Source organism: Mangifera indica, chromosome 15 (genome assembly GCF_011075055.1).
Source record: "Mangifera indica cultivar Alphonso chromosome 15, CATAS_Mindica_2.1, whole genome shotgun sequence".
Lineage (NCBI taxonomy): Eukaryota > Viridiplantae > Streptophyta > Magnoliopsida > Sapindales > Anacardiaceae > Mangifera > Mangifera indica.
The window spans coordinates 4,962,194-4,978,966 of NC_058151.1; the positions used below are offsets into that span (position 1 = coordinate 4,962,194).

General features: G+C 32.5%; 1 protein-coding gene across 1 annotated transcript; it reads left to right on the forward strand.

Moving 5' to 3' along the window:
* The first annotated feature begins 734 nt into the window (after window positions 1-734).
* Window positions 735-8,464, forward strand: LOC123197759 (probable galactinol--sucrose galactosyltransferase 2). Its single transcript, XM_044612137.1, has 14 exons — window positions 735-913; window positions 2,819-3,026; window positions 3,813-4,057; window positions 4,399-4,489; window positions 4,659-4,707; window positions 4,865-4,956; window positions 5,071-5,181; window positions 5,411-5,533; window positions 6,068-6,620; window positions 6,859-6,926; window positions 7,029-7,163; window positions 7,247-7,464; window positions 7,722-7,810; window positions 7,891-8,464. The coding sequence occupies exons 2-14, from the start codon at window positions 2,836-2,838 to the stop codon at window positions 8,251-8,253; spliced, it is 2,328 nt and encodes a 775-aa protein (XP_044468072.1). The 5' UTR covers window positions 735-913; window positions 2,819-2,835; the 3' UTR covers window positions 8,254-8,464.
* The last annotated feature ends 8,309 nt before the right edge of the window (window positions 8,465-16,773 follow it).

The window sequence follows — 16,773 nt, forward strand, 5'->3', positions numbered from 1 at the left end:
TGAATTTTTTGAAATTAATAAGTGAAAACTTGAAAAAATAAAAATCTTTGAGTGAGAATAAGTGCTTTGGCCCCAAAATAAACCTTAATAATAATTCCCTTATGATAAACAGGATCATCTATTTATCAAGATAATTAAAAAACTCAATAGGAAATTGTGATGATGCAATCGGTGATTTCAAGTCGAAGCTTATTATGTAGAGTGGCCAATGGAGTTAATGTGTGGTCGGTGAATTTGAGGCGGATTGACCCAGTCGGGGTCGCACCGTGAGAAAGTGATTTGCCGTTCTCCTTCTAAAATTTCAGATAAAGCTTACAACAAAAATCATCGCCACTTCCAGCCACTTGCACATTTTAACACGGGAAAACGTGGCTTCGGTCATACCCGACGATCAAATTTTTTGTTTTTACTTCATGCGACACTCTACCAAGGCTGCTATTAGTGCTTTGGTATTTTGACCACACATTCATGTTCATACCGACTTTACAGCTGCAAGACATCCTGCAATTCTGAAAATGGAAAAATTAAATTATTTATTTATTTGACTGAATTTACCAGCCCATATTGGTCTTTTCGTACCTCAGAAACAAAAATATCCTAATTATTTTATGACGTCAAAACAAATGCCTGTGTCTGATCAGATTCCACGTGTCAAGATCCAGAAGGATCTAGTTTCGAAAATATGTTCGTTGTTTAACGCTTTACACAATATATAAACCGCAACAATCTCGCCGCTCTACTCACCCTTCATTGGCTCAAATTAGCTATTAGTGCATCCCAGGCACTGGTTGGTGCATTTCGCTGTGAATGCACTTCTGTTGAGTGATATTTAAGCTTCAAGTTTTCATTCAATCTCTCACTCTCGTTCTTCGGAGCTCTCAACGAAGAGTTTCGTCTCCGCTTGTGAAATCTGGTGAGTTTTGGTGGAGAATTTGCTGAATTTTATGAGTATTTTAGCTTATTCTTCTTGTTGATATTTATCGATGTTTGAGCAAGGCAAGGCGCGTTTCAGGTGCTGAATTAAATTTTGCTTGATTTAAATTAAGCAACGATTTGGTTGCTTTCTTCACCAGGAAAATTTCGAATTCTGGTTCTAGAGAGTCATCGTTTCTCAGTGATTGAACTCACTAAATGGCGAACTAAAATTCATGAATAAACTTCGAAATTTCACGTTAATTCTCAGATCACCTAGATCCGTGATCGCTTCCATGGTTCAACTTTGAAATTTGTTTTTGTTTTTATTTTTTTAATTTAGTCAAAATAAAATAAAATCCCTTTGGTTTGGGTTCGGTTTCAAAAGTTCATTGTCCTTGTAGACCATCTTAATCGAGAAGACAGACTTTGTTTTATATGCATCTGGACAATTCTAAACTTTATTTTCTTTTCCATGTATTTTCTTTTTAACTCACCTTTATTTTTCCTTTTTTAAATCCGAATTAATTTTATTATATGTTGGGTTTAAAAGCTTTCTGTGAAGATAGAGCCCACCAAAACCTTTGTGGTCCACTCACACTTTAATCCTATTTATTTATGCTTCTATTCTTTCCATATAAAATTATTTTTATTTCATATTAGTGATTTTTTTAACTGATGTTTTTTTCGCATCAGTGTAGTTTTTGGCACAAAGAAATTCGTGAATTCAAATGTGAGCTAAATTGAAGATTTCGTGACTTATATTATTTTCATAAAATTACAGGAAAAAGGGAAAATACAGATTAATTAAATTTAGCCGCCTTATTTTTCAGATGTGAACAATAATTTGAAACGACAAGCACACGAGTCCAAAAAGAAAACTAATGAAAAACCCAAAATTCACCAATTCGTAACTATTTGCGTCTTTTGACTTGCTGTTGAATATGTTTGTGAAGATTGGAGAAGATAACAAGAAAGAAGCGCAAGAAGCTAAAAGCGTCTTGGCGTGTCTGAAATAGCTTCATGAACTTGTATTATGGAACTGTTAACATAACACAGCTGTAGTTCTTTTCTTTTACACCTTCTATTGGCCGGTCGTCTCATTTTTCCAAAGAGTTGGTGAGAATGCTGAGGACTGCAGTCACTGCACCAGTGCAACAGCTGAGGTGGCTCCCTCTTTCATGGAAGACACGTGGGCATCGCTCTGTTCAAGTTCCACGAATAAGCTTAATCAGAAATTATAAACCCTTAGGGAGCGTTTGGTTTGGGTAATATTTTATTACTAAAATAAAAAGATTACTTTGAAGATAGATTATTTAGAAGATTATTAAGTATAAATGATTACTATGTTTGATAAAATTTGATAAGTATAAATAATTATTGTGTTTGGTTAAAGGTAATAAAAAATTACTAATAAATTATTTTACTTAAATGTCTTTGAATATAATTATTTTTAAATATTTTTTATATTATTTATCATATTAATTAAAAATAAATTTATTTTTGTCTAAAAAAATTAATAAATAATAATATAATTATAATAAAATCAAGATTATCTTGATAATCTTTAAATACCTAAGGTGAAGGTGATAATCAAATTATTATTTATATTACCTATCACGTTAGTATTGGTAATAGAAAATTACTGTAGGGAATAAAATATACATTATAAGGTAATCTTAAAAAACTGGAACCAAACGCTCCTTTCTCCCTTACACAAAATCCACCACACCCCTCCCTACCTTTATTTTTGCTCTGATTTACCTGTTTTATTGCGGTATGCATTATTTTCATCTTTATTTTCAAGTGGTGTTTGTTGTGTCGATTACTTAGATGGATTTTGTTTATTAACAAATTATGTTTGTTATTTCATTTGGCTTACGTTACTTACATGATTTGGAGACAGCTGTTAGGTGCTCAACAATGACGGTCACACCTAAGATATCTATCAATGATGGGAACCTTGTGGTTCATGGCAAGACCATCCTGACTGGAGTGCCAGATAACATTGTCTTAACTCCGGGTTCTGGTGTTGGGCTGGTTGCTGGTGCTTTCATTGGTGCCACTGCTTCTCACAGCAAAAGTCTCCATGTTTTTCCCATGGGAGTTTTAGAGTAAGCACTTAAAAGCCAATTTTATAAATTTGCATAAATTTGTTCTTTTGCAACTGTGAATTGCATATTTGCTCAGTATAAGATTACAGTACTGTTAATTCTTTGTAAGTCTAAATTTTAGGAAATGATTCATATAACTCTGCTATTTTCAACATGTAAAATAACCTGTGACGTCAAAAACTAAAGGAATACCTCGAAAATGTTTGTAAGCTGAGAGAAAGGTGTCACAGAGAGCTCAACCATGGAAAATATTTTGATTTCTCTTGTAATCTTTGGGAAGGGATATACCTGATTGATTGATTAATTGGATTCCAACTAATATCAGGACTGTTCTTTCTGGTGTGAGTTGATTCTCAGTATAAGTCACATTTATTTATGGAATGGCTCTTGTTCTGTTGCATGTTTAAATCTAATGCTCATCAAGTCACAATAGATCAATCTACCAGGTAGAAATTGCATTCACGTAATTATACTCAGCTTAGATGATAGCTTATCATTCCGGTTGGTTAATTTGATAACATTCTTTTTTCTCCCCTCAGTTTTGTTGCATCAAGGTTACTTTTTATTTTTATTTTTATTTTTATTAATTGTAAGTCAACATGAAATAATTGTGTAGTTAGTATATTCAAATTGGCAACTTAGTAATTTGTTTCTTGATTTGACCAATTGGTTCTGTGCTCTTAGCATTCATTCACTTAGTAAGTTTTATAGGAACAAGCAAACTGAATATTTTAAATTGACTTGCCAAATTACTAATATAATAATATTATACTTCAATTTTGTCAGGGATCTTCGGTTCATGTGTTGCTTTCGATTTAAGTTATGGTGGATGACTCAAAGAATGGGAACATGCGGGAAAGATGTACCTTTGGAGACTCAATTCATGCTTGTGGAGAGTAATGATAACACTGAAGGTGATCGAGATGATGCCTCAACTATCTACACTGTCTTCCTCCCTCTCCTTGAGGGCCAGTTTCGATCAGTTCTGCAAGGCAATGACAAGAATGAGATAGAGATTTGCCTCGAGAGTGGTGAGTTGATTATGGCACCAAAATGCATATGGTGTAGGCTATAAGCACCCTGCCCGTCATATCATTATCATGCACCATATCCTAATTTATTCAATCCCATGTATCCACGTTCATTCAGTCCCGTTTCATCGGCCATTAATGAGGAAGACCAACCATCTAAAGTTCTGTGGTAGAGCTGTCATTGATGTGAACACTGAATGAGGCTGCAGAAACCAATCAATGACTCTTCCATCCAAATGACTAAAAAAATTGGAGTTAATTGCATTAAAGGAAGGATAGGTAGAACGAGTCGAGTTCGAAAGAACCGATACGACTTTTTTTGGTGTTCTTTGGTTTTGCAGGAGATAATGCTGTTGAAACCAACCAAGGCCTTTACCTTGTCTACATGCATGCTGGGACAAATCCTTTTGAAGTCATCAACCAGGCTGTGAAGTGAGTCCTTAACTTTTTCTTCCTTCTGTGGGTGGTTGTATATGTTCTATTGATTTTCTAGTCCAATTATTAGACAATTTAAGAGTTTGATTTATTTTGGCAATATATTACACTTTCACGGTTTAGACCTTATCAATGGTAGCTTAACAAGCATTTCCCCATGAAACAGGGCTGTGGAAAAATATATGCAGACTTTCCTTCACCGAGAGAAGAAGAAGGTTAGAAATATAATTTCTCATTTATTTTTAACTTGTGAACTGCTAGTTATTGTTCTTGGTTTGTAGTATCTGATACTGCAGAGGGTTATGTAAATGAATCTGATGATATTTATTTATCTATTGGTAAGTATGATATTTACTTGTTCATTGTGTGTAGTTGCCTTCTTTTCTTGATTGGTTTGGCTGGTGCACATGGGATGCTTTCTACACTGATGTCACAGCCGAGGGTGTTGAGGAAGGCCTTAAAAGGTAATATAGAAATGATAGGCTTAAGTCCTGTAGCTTTATTTTATATGAAACTGACTTGTGGAAACATTGACTAGAATGAGAGAATCCCTGAGTAATGTACTCTTTGTACTGCAGTCTTTCAGCGGGAGGGACTCCTCCAAGGTTTCTGATCATAGATGATGGTTGGCAACAGATTGAAAATAAATCCAAAGAGGAAACTGATTGCGTTGTACAAGAGGGAGCACAGTAAGATCTCTTTCTTTCTCTTTAGACAATTTATCTTTTAAAATTTATTTGGATTCTGGAATTGGTGATTAAAGTTTGTACGAACTGCAATATCCAAAAGTCACCATGTATTAAAGCAGTAGACTGTTGATCTCTATACCCATTTGGACTATGAAATTTTGGGCACCTATTTCCCAACTTGTTCTAAAGCAGTGGAATATTGATCCATTCCTCATATAATTTCTTGCAGGTTTGCAAGTAGGCTCACAGGAATCAAAGAGAATGAAAAATTCCAAAAAAGTGGCCAGAGCAACGGGCAGATCCCTGGCCTGAAGCATGTTGTAGATGAAGCCAAGCAGCACCATGATGTGAAGTTAGTGACCTATATTTATTGTTACAATTTTGTGTTTTTTACCACTGTTGGTATATTTTCATATGAATTTCTTGGACACATTCTTTTTATCACATTCCAGGTTCTGCAAAAATAAACTTTCTGACTTCCTCTTTTGTAGAATGGGTAATCTGGTATCAATTTAAATTCATTAAGTTGCATATCTCTTGACATTGATTCGTATGCTCTTTCCACTATCTACTCTGCAAGTTCAAACTGTATTAAATGAAATTTTTATAACATATACCAAGATTGACATGATATAAGTTCAAATCTTAATGAAACTCTTATTTATTTCAAAGTCATTAATTGTTGAAATTTTTGCTACATAACTAGGAATTGAATTTGATATTTGTTCAATATGCTGACAGTATTGGATTTCAAAAACTCATATTTCTATGAGACTAAAAGTAAACAAATATTTACAATAGACTGCTAGTTCAATTTTGGTTTCTATCCATAAAGTTTGACTTAAAATTTCCTCACCCCTTGTTTTTCTGTTTCCTCCTGCTGTAGGTATGTGTATGTATGGCATGCTTTGGCTGGTTATTGGGGAGGAGTAAAGCCAGCTGCTGCTGGTATGGAACACTATGACACTGCATTGGCATATCCTGTTCAATCTCCAGGTGTGATGGGCAACCAACCTGACATAGTTATGGACAGTCTTGCTGTCCATGGCTTGGGATTGGTGCATCCAAAGAAGGTTTTCAACTTCTACAATGAGCTCCATGCCTACCTAGCTTCATGTGGAGTGGATGGAGTCAAAGTTGATGTGCAAAACATTATTGAGACCCTTGGTGCTGGCCATGGTGGCAGAGTTTCTCTCACCCAAAGCTATGTCCAGGCTTTGGAGGCTTCAATTGCACGGAACTTTACTGACAATGGATGCATTGCTTGCATGTGTCATAACACTGATGGAATCTATAGTGCCAAGCAGACAGCTGTGATTAGAGCTTCTGATGACTTTTACCCTCGGGACCCAGCTTCCCACACCATCCACATTTCTTCTGTCACGTATAACAGTCTTTTCCTTGGGGAATTCATGCAACCTGATTGGGATATGTTCCATGTAAGTAAAGCTTAACCAACTATACTAGCCGTTATTTTTTATGAAGCCTTCAATTCTGTATAGTTTTAAGTAATGTTGGTAAGTTATGTCAGATTGCGATTTGATTGACCTTCTGTTTTCGTTTGCTTTTAGACTTATTGGACTATTGTATTGGAAATAACATTCTCATGCTTGCTAATTAGATGGGTTATAAAGATTAATATAATAAATTACTGATGAAGAAATTTATAATTTGCAGAGTTTACACCCTGCTGCTGACTATCATGGTGCAGCTCGTGCCATAGGTGGATGTGCAATTTATGTCAGGTACTTTCTAGCTTAACTTGATTGCTTCACATATTGCAGCTAATACAACATGTTAAGTTAAAATGTTCTCATGAGATTGTTATCATTCTGTGATGAATGCAGTGATAAGCCAGGCAATCACAACTTTGACCTGTTAAAGAAGCTGGTACTTCCTGACGGATCAGTTCTACGTGCCCAACTGCCAGGTAGGCCGACACGTGACTGTCTCTTCGCAGATCCGGCCAGAGATGGAACCAGGTTTGCTACATCTTTCCTTTCTTTTGTTTCATTGAAAATGTGAAACATTAAGAGAAAAACTAATATGGAAAAGGATTTTACAGTTTACTCAAGATGTGGAACTTGAACAAATGCTCTGGTGTTGTTGGTGTGTTCAATTGCCAAGGTGCTGGTTGGTGCAAGATTGTGAAGAAAACTCGCATTCATGATGCATCTCCTGGTACCCTCACTGCATCAGTTTGTGCAACTGATGTTGAAAACATAGCTCAGATTGCTGGTGAAGATTGGAATGGAGATGCTATAGTTTATGCCCATAGATCAGGTATTTTCACTGTTCTGAATAACAGTGACCAGGAACAATACTTCATTTATTGTGGGAGCTGAAGCAATTTCTTGTCTGCAGAAGCCTTTGTCAAGTCTTTTTCTGTAAATATATAACTTTGTGAAAGAGAAAAAGATTACATAGAGGATTAACTTTAGTTAATTGATCTGTTCTTTGATGAAATCTTAATTATTACACATTAACGCGTCTTTATTTTGGACCATGCTAAAAGATCTTTAATATATTTTTTATATCAGGGGAGGTTTTACGGTTACCAAAAGGAGCTTCATTGCCTGTAACCCTTAAAGTTCTCGAGTATGAGCTATTCCATTTCTGTCCACTCAAGGTGAAAATATTTCATTTATTTTTCCAACTTGGTATGCCATCTCTACAATGGTTTACTAAATGATCCTCCACATCGTGCAGGAAATTACTTCAAGCATTTCATTTGCATCAATAGGCCTGCTTGACATGTTCAATACAGGAGGTGCCGTGGAACTGTTTGAAATCCACATGGCTACGGACAAGAAACATGAGCTCTTTGATGGCGAAATTTCCTCAGAAGTTGCCACTTCTCTCAGCGAAAACCTATCTCCAACTGCCACAATAACTCTCAAGGTTAGGGGATGTGGAAGATTTGGTGCATACTCTTCCCAGCAACCGCTAAAATGCAGAGTGGGGGATGGCGAGACCGAGTTCACATATGATTCTGCAACTGGATTGGTGACCCTGAATCTCCCAGTACCACAGGAAGAGATGTACAGATGGCTTGTAGAGATCCAAGTTTAATAAGTTTAAGCATTATGATATTAAATAACAACATGATTACTAGAGGATCAACATGTTTAGGAAGTTCAATACAAATGGGAAATGCTGGTGTCATCTGCAATGCCAAGAAAGACCCCCATTGTATGTGGACAATAATTATGTCTACGCTGCTGCTGCTGTTGTGGTTGTTTCTTTTGCTGTAATAAAAGCGCTTTTATCATTCCATTACCAATTTTCTTTGATTCCTTTTGACACAGCCGTATGAAAGCTTTAATCTGGTTTGATGACATGCGGCGAGCCAATTACTCAAGGCTCCTCCTTATATAAGTTACCGTTAACTTTTTTTTTGGGAAAATTCGTTAAAGTAATGCGTGAAATAGCTTTTGTAACGCATATAAGTTTCTTATGAATAATAGTATTTAGGCATATAATTAAAGCAGGAGCTCGCTGGTACCAGCAACTGCATTAGTTTGACATTTCAAGTTGCGAAAAGCACCAAGATTTGGATCAAACATTCAAAAACTTTGCTTTTTTTTTTTTTTTTTTTCTGGAATTTTCATGTATGTATGTAGTCAGAAAAGAAGATAACCCTAAAGCCCCTTTGGAGATAGGTCTGAAGGTTAAATCGTCAATGACCGTTAGTGATATGGTCTTTTCTCCATGAAATGGTGTTTCAACAATACAATATAGGAACACCAATCATACTAGTACCAAATAGCAAAGTAAATGAACCAAAACAGGGAAAACTCGAAAATTAGTACAAGATTTCTCATCAGATTCAACCAAAATGGAAGAGGATAGAAAGATTTCAGAAACCTTGATAAAGCAGAACACCCAGACTCATGAAGCATTATTCAATTGATAATAATCGATTGATAACCCTGGGTTTATATAGCTAGGGTTAAAAAATCTTAACCGACAAATGACCGAACAACCTTTTCAGTAGAAATGACAAAGGTACAATCGTCAATGAAGTTGATGTAATATCTATTACTCTCATTTAATAGATATGGAGAAGGACCCGACAAATCACTGTGAATTAGATACAAAGGATGTGAGGCTGTAGAAGCAGAATAAAGAAATGATTTTTGCTGGTCTTCACAAAACGACAATCAAGTTTTCCTATTGAAGAACCTACTTGTTTAAGAACATTCTCAAGAGTTTTGATACTGGGATGCCCAATCCTTTTATTCCATAAAGAAAGCCTTCAAAATTATGGCTGTTCAACAGTTGTGTTATGAAATTTAAAAAAAATCTCTAAAATAATTATTCGAAGGGCAAGTACACATAGACTCATAATTGGACTTTGGAGTTTGACTAATGAGTTTATATAACCCATTCTTCAGAATTCCTTGCAGTGAAATAATTCCAGTGTCTTTATCACTAACTAGACAACTATTAGCATTGAATTCAAATATGATATTATTGTCATCAGTCAGATTAGAAATACTCAACAAATTTTTAGTGATTTGGGTTATTCACGACTTCTGTTTAAATACAAATATTTATCAAAAAAACATAAAGGGCAAGGAAACGAAAGCAATCCCTATTTCCTACTTGAAGTTGTTGCTTCCCAGCATAATGCACCTTGTAGCTCAACTAATTTGCATTTGAAGTAACATGGTTTGTCGCCCCAAATCCATGTACCATATGAGATCATTAATTGTACTAGGTGTATCTACAAACTCCTAGCATTGATATTCATGGTAGAATTCTCCTGAGTTAATTGCATTTCACCAGAACTACCAGCATTCATTTTTGTGACCAGTTGCAGCAGCATAGGCTATTTAAGTGGAAGACAAATTATTGTGCTAATCTGTGTCACTTAGGTTACATCAAACCTGTGATAACATTGAGTGTCATATGTCCATTTTCTCCACACAATTGACAGATTATCCTTGGTTTCACAAAAGGTCCAAAAGACTTATTCCCACCTAAGGTTTGTTGTATTTCCAAACTAGTGTTAACTAAGTATTGAAAACCCAACCTTCCACTTATAAGGTATTAAAATTAATAAAATCAGTTAGTTTTAGAGTAAAATAATCATTTAACCAATAATATATTAAAAATAATAAAACTTTATTTTATTTCCTCCTCAATTTAGAAAATTAACAATTCTCCCTTAAGATTAAATTTTGAAAAGTTATATTTTCCTCTATTAGGTTTCCATTTCTCTGGTGCTCTTTCCCTCTAACGATTGTGGTTAAATGATGATTTTATTCCTGAAACTAACTAATTCTATTAATTTTAACAATCTATGAGTGAGAGTTTAGGTTTTCAATAATTTGCAAATACCAGAGGATTCAACACACCTTGGGTGGGAATAAGTCCTTTGGCCTTTCACAAAATTCCTACGTCTTCCCTTCCCTTGTGCATTCATAAATCCACTATTATGTTGGGAGTTTGGAAAACCAAATGGTAATTTGGTGGACACACTTCCAGTATAATAGGCTTCCTTATGTAAGCAATACTGTGACTACACCATAAAAAGTCTAACGCAACAGTTGATTTTCATTGCCAAAGGTTCATAAAGCCGTAAATTTATACTTTAGGCAACAAAATCACAACTGCTATTAATGTCTCTGCTGCATTAGGTAATCAAATAAGAAATAGAAGAATAAAAAACAAAGTCATATATTGTAAAAAATAATTTTCAATTCAAAGTCAAGTAATCTAAATTTGTATAATAAATAGTTAACATAAACAATTTTAACACATTTCATCATAATCCAAAAAGATAATTTATGTTTTTGATGAAAGACATCTTCATAAGACACCAAAATCACAAACCTCCTTAATAATTATAAAGTAAAATGCTCACTCTTTTTTCTGTCATCATTGATCACTATCCTTAAACAAAAAAGAAAAAAAGATCAATTAAATTATTATTTAACCAAATATTAGAATATAAATTAATAGATCACTATGTGCTAACATGTCATAAAAATAAATAGTAGCAATTAGGATTATCATAATATTAAAATATAAAAACTACAACCCACCCTATATTTGAACTAACAACTCTAACATATGATCCATTGTGGTAAAATTTCACTACAACAACTAATAAAATTGAAGAAAAATACAATTACATTATAATTTTTCATTAGTAAATACAAGTCAAATTGCAATTTGAAACAATTTATAATGAAGTGCTTAAATAATCACCAAACAAGCTTATCATAATAGTTCTATAAGATAGATGATGCTAACTTTTAAAGTAAAAAACATCATTATCTTTCATCGTTTCGTGCACTTGAAGCATCTTGAATTGAATTAACTCCTGCAATCAATAAACCAAGTGCATCCACATTCATATTTAGGTTAACTTGTGTTATTTGCTTCATAAGCATTGATAAGACCTATTGTTCCATTGTTGCTTTTTCAACTTCCATCTTTTCTTTTATTTCATTGATTTCTTTTGCCATTTTTTCCTTCTCACCTTCCAATTCTTTTTTCATTTGAGCAAGTATTGCCCTCTCCGCTTCTAACTTCTCTTCGACTTCTATCTCCAATGTTGATTTTATGAATACAATACACTCATTTGAAAGTTTATAGGTATCCCTTGATACTCCTTTGCCTCTTAAGTCAGTTGGTGTAATGTCTCTCCCTATCAATAACACATGACTAGATTATTCTTGCCTCAATTCAACTATAACTTCTTCTAACCTCTCACCACTCTCATTGGGATTGCAACTCTTCAATTCTAGCCTATAAACCATAAAAAAGTCAAATTGTATGTGTTATAAGAACTTAAGTTTGAAAATAAAAAAAAAAAAAATTGGTTTGTTATTATCCTATCTAGACTAGGATTATAAATAAATGTGTAAACTTTGGAATAGATGATTCATATTGGTTTGATGAAATTGTTAAATCTTTTCTCTTGGTTCTTTTGATGACTTGTGAACTTATCTATAATGTCTTTTTGTGGCATTCAAATTTAACTTATCACTATCCTTCTCATATGTTCTTATGTGTAGTGTCAATTTATACCTTTAGATCATGTCAATTATAGACATTGGGTCAAAGTTTTTATACTTTGATTCATGTCAAGGTTTTCTTTAATTTGAAATATGATTTAACTTTCCTGGGTTCTTAGCTTCCTTATTTGCATACAAGGTCTCATAGTTTACTTGTGAGGTTTGCATCAGTTGCTCAAACTTTTTGTTTTAAGATAAACATACTATTCTTTCCCTAGTCTTGTCATCACCTTGATGTACACGTCCTTCTTTTCTTTTACAGGTAGTTAGACATGTTTCAACCTTGGTAGGAGGTTTTTGTTCTCCTTGTAACAAGAACAAATCACAAGCAACAACTTAAAACTCAAATCCAAGTGAATAAATAACAAATTTGACAAAACTTATCAAATTATGGTAAATTCTAGCAAAACTTTTTTGACTAGCAGTGTGCATGTCATGTTGATTTTTGTGATTTTTAATGTTGATGTTAATTATTTTTCTATATAAAATTCCAAATTGGCAAATGACATCTCAAAGAATATTAATTTATTTTTAACTTAGAAAGAATTTAACCTACATATCATCGTCATTCTAGTATTGAATAAGTTTTTTAAAATTGGTTCTAAAATCCTTGATGGATGGTGTTCCATTCTTTCTTCATTAGTTCCATGCATCTCACATGGCATTCATCACTTATTTTTTACTTTCTATTAGAAGAATATATATTCTTTACATTAAGAACAAATGTATCAAAATCATCAACACAAGTCATAAACATTAAGTGTAAAAAAAAAAACAGTTATTAGTTCTTACATTCATACATTCCCAAATTTGATCCCTCGATGGCATTTTTGACCAAATTAGTATAATTTAATGGAGCTAGTTGTTGATTTTGTGCCACTATACCACACAAATTTTTGAATTTAGTTAATGTTTTTTCATCAGGTCTTATTGGTTGCTTGTGAGCATTTAGTATAATTGGCTTGTGATCTTTAAATTACCTTAGTTAGATTTCTTTCATGAGAGTTGGCCCTTAGTCTTCTTTTTTCAAGAGCTACATGGAAAAACATTCATCAATAGTGTTTTTCATTATAATTTAAGAAGTAGAAAGTGAAAAATATGCAATAATGATTTACCTTGGTTATTCTCATATTGACTTGTAGTATCATAGGAGTAATTTTCATAATCTGCTTCACATTTTCTTAGTTACACTCATTATGAAAAGAATGATCATTAGGAGAAGTTGGCTATTCTTGATCCCTGATCACATCTTCCAAATGATCTTCATTTCCTTGATGTTCAGATAATTGTAGCCCTTGAACTTTTTTGTGGCTTTTCAATCCAAAATAACTTGACAATGATCTAGTTGGACATAACACTTTTCTGTGTTCATTCTTCTTTGAACTTGGTTGTTTCCCTCTCTCTTTATTTATACACAAGAAAAAAAAATTAAAAAAGAACACAATGATTAGAAACTAGAAGCTAAAGAAACATTCAGCAATATATATATATATATAGAAAAGAAATAAAACAATAATTGAAAATTTTATATATAATAATGCACTATTGATTAAACAATATATAATAATGTCATATTGGTTAAACATCACCAAATGCAACAACAATAATTCAACATCTTAGAAAAGAAAACACAAACACCAAAAGACAAAAACAAAGTAACCACAAAACAAAGCAAAAAACAAAAACTACTAACTTAAACACTATACAGTCGCTAATATAGTTTATACTTGAATTGGATATTTAAGTGATTGATTTTGGTTTTTGGCTTGTTTCACCACCAAGTCATGTGTCTCTTGTTGAGAATGCATATTTACATAGTGATCAACCAATTGTTGTTGCATATTGTATTGTTGTATTGTTAAACTTTCAAGACATTCTTTGTTGTTTTGTGACTATCCTTTAGCTTTTTATGGTTGTCCAATTGGTGTTGCTAGTGGCTCCTTATAGTTTTGGTGAAGACTAATTGAAACTGTTGCTCTCCAATTGATTTTTGTGACTTGTGTTGTTTTTGTTTATCTTTTCTCAAATAAAAGGTCTTTACACCTATTGGCAGGTAGTTTCTTTTTTGTGCCTTTTGCTTTTCCCTCTTCATTGTACTATATTTGCAAATATTCAACATAAAATCATACTAGGTTGTCAACAAAAAAATGAATTGAAGAGAATTAGTGTAGCACAAAGCAATAGCAAGAAAATTTCTAGTTTCAAATCAATTGATTAACTAGCTTCATAAAAAAGAATGTTGCAAAATAATGAAATATTGACTAAAGGGTCCAAAAGTTAGAGCAGTGGAACTAGTGGTAGACTTGTCAGGTTTTCTAGATAATATAAAAATAAAAATGAGAAAAAATAAATTGGAAAAAGATTAAAAATAAGAAAGAATAAACACCTTTCAATAATAAAAGTTTCCTTTCAAGTTTTATCATAGTGAGCAACTTCAAAATATGAGTGCTTACAAAACTAAGAAACTCAAGTTATAAATTTTTTCTCATATGCTTAAAAAAACAATATCATTTAGATAATATTAATTAAATTGTGCATTAGACAATTAGAAAAAAATTTTGTTTAAACTTTTAATAGGTTTGCTGATACAAAGTCATAGTTAATGAAGAAATCATTACCAACAAACAAACATAATTATCTACCAACATTCATCCAATCCCAATCAATGTCATAAAATCTAAATCATCTTCTATGTTGTTTTCACTTGATATATTTGAAGGCACCTCAACAACTATACGCGGTAAATCATCTCTTCAATAATTAACATGTATCTCAACATTATTTTTATTCAAGTTATAATTATCAACATCTCTTAGGGATTGTCATTATTTCGTTCTACAAGAGCGAAGATATCCCACAGTACCTTCTTCATTACATAATGACAACCTTCTTCAATTGGATTTTTAACATAAAATACTTGATGAACTTGTGTTTTTATTACAAAAGGCTTATCTACATGGCATGTTTCTTTTTTAAATTGACCTTTGTAAGTCCATAATCATCTTTTTCTTCTTGAAACCAAAGTGCATTTGAACAAAACAATGTTAAAGACTTCCCAATAATCTACTTCAATAATGTCATCTAGTGCACCGTAGTAATTAACATCACCTATTGTTGGATTTTTATCTCTTGAACTTGTAAAACTTGGAGTTAATGTTGTTAAGGTAATTCTACTATCTTGCATCTTGCATTTAACATCCCTTGTCTTAGTGTAAAATTTATAACCATTGATAAAATATCTAACAAATCTCCTTGCCATTGAGTTTGAACCTTTGGACAACCAAAAAATATGATTCGGAATGTCATTAGCCCTCAATACATTATTTTGAAACTGAGTTGGAAAATTGTGGCTATGCTTTTGTGCTCTTGCCCATCTAATTGCTTTAACATTACACTCTATCAAATTTTGATGTTCTCTATAATGATAATAAAAAAAATTATGATGTTAAATAATAGAACAAAACAAAAGACCATTAAAAAAAAAATGTTTAAAGGGTTATCATTTTACACAATGTATTTCTCAATGTCCTTATATTTACAATTGAATAAGATCTATCGATGTGCTTGAGGCAAGGTTTCCTTATTAGTATTGATGTATTTCTCAATGTCCTTATTAGTATCCTAACCTTAGAAAAATGGAAGATGAATTTTCCACTGAAGTAACACTATCATGATTCCTTATAGAAGTGTTCAAAATTACTCAAAAATCGAACCAAACCAATATCCGATCTAAAATATAGGGTAATCATAAAACTGGTTTGGTTACTATGAAAATCAAAATTTCGGTTAGATTTATGATTTATTTAAATCTAAAAATTGGTTCTTCAAACCAAACCAAATTTTAAATTAAATATATAATAAAAAATTATTTTAATATTAAATATTGAAATATTAAAATTAAAAAAATTAAATTCTTATCCACTAAAGTCAAAAGTATTAATTAAAAGGTTTGAAAAGCCTAATTTTGTGGGCAGACATTAAAAAAATTATATTTTTGCACATTTGGTGTCTTTCTCTATTCTTTTATTTTACTCACTTCCTTTATTCATTTTCATTGTTTAACTATTCAACTTATCATCATGTTATACATTGCTTCTTGCATCCTCTCACTTTACTAATGAAAACTCTTTTGCCTCTTTTGACCTAACTATATCGGTAAAGATTTTTGCCTCTTCTAACGAGGTTGATGACAATTTTAGTTTTTTTGTTCTTGTCTTAATTTAATTGAATCAAGTTTCAACTCTTTTGAATCTATTTTTTTTCTCTTCTATTATTTATTTAGCATCGAACAATATTTGACAATCTTCTTTGTCAACTTTTATTCTACTATTAAAACAAATTTTAATATAGAATTTAGAAATCAAGTAACCAAAAATTTGGTTCAGTTATCTAGTAAAATCAATTTGGTTATCAACTAGTTTTTATATAAAATAGATTCAATTTCGATTTGAAATTTTCTTTGAACTGAAAAATCAATTCAGTTCACAAATACTTCTAATCGATTTGGTTACTCGATTTTGTAAACTCTTAATTCCCTATATACCTATTCTCTCTTGTCTTC

Bases quoted from the DNA above. Each gene is read 5' to 3' on its own strand.
- LOC123197759 (XM_044612137.1), top strand. From the start codon at position 2,836: ATGACGGTCACACCTAAGATATCTATCAATGATGGGAACCTTGTGGTT. The intron at 3,027-3,812 runs GTAAGCACTTAA...CAATTTTGTCAG, and splicing joins TTTCCCATGGGAGTTTTAGA to GGATCTTCGGTTCATGTGTT. The intron at 5,182-5,410 runs GTAAGATCTCTT...AATTTCTTGCAG, and splicing joins GTTGTACAAGAGGGAGCACA to GTTTGCAAGTAGGCTCACAG.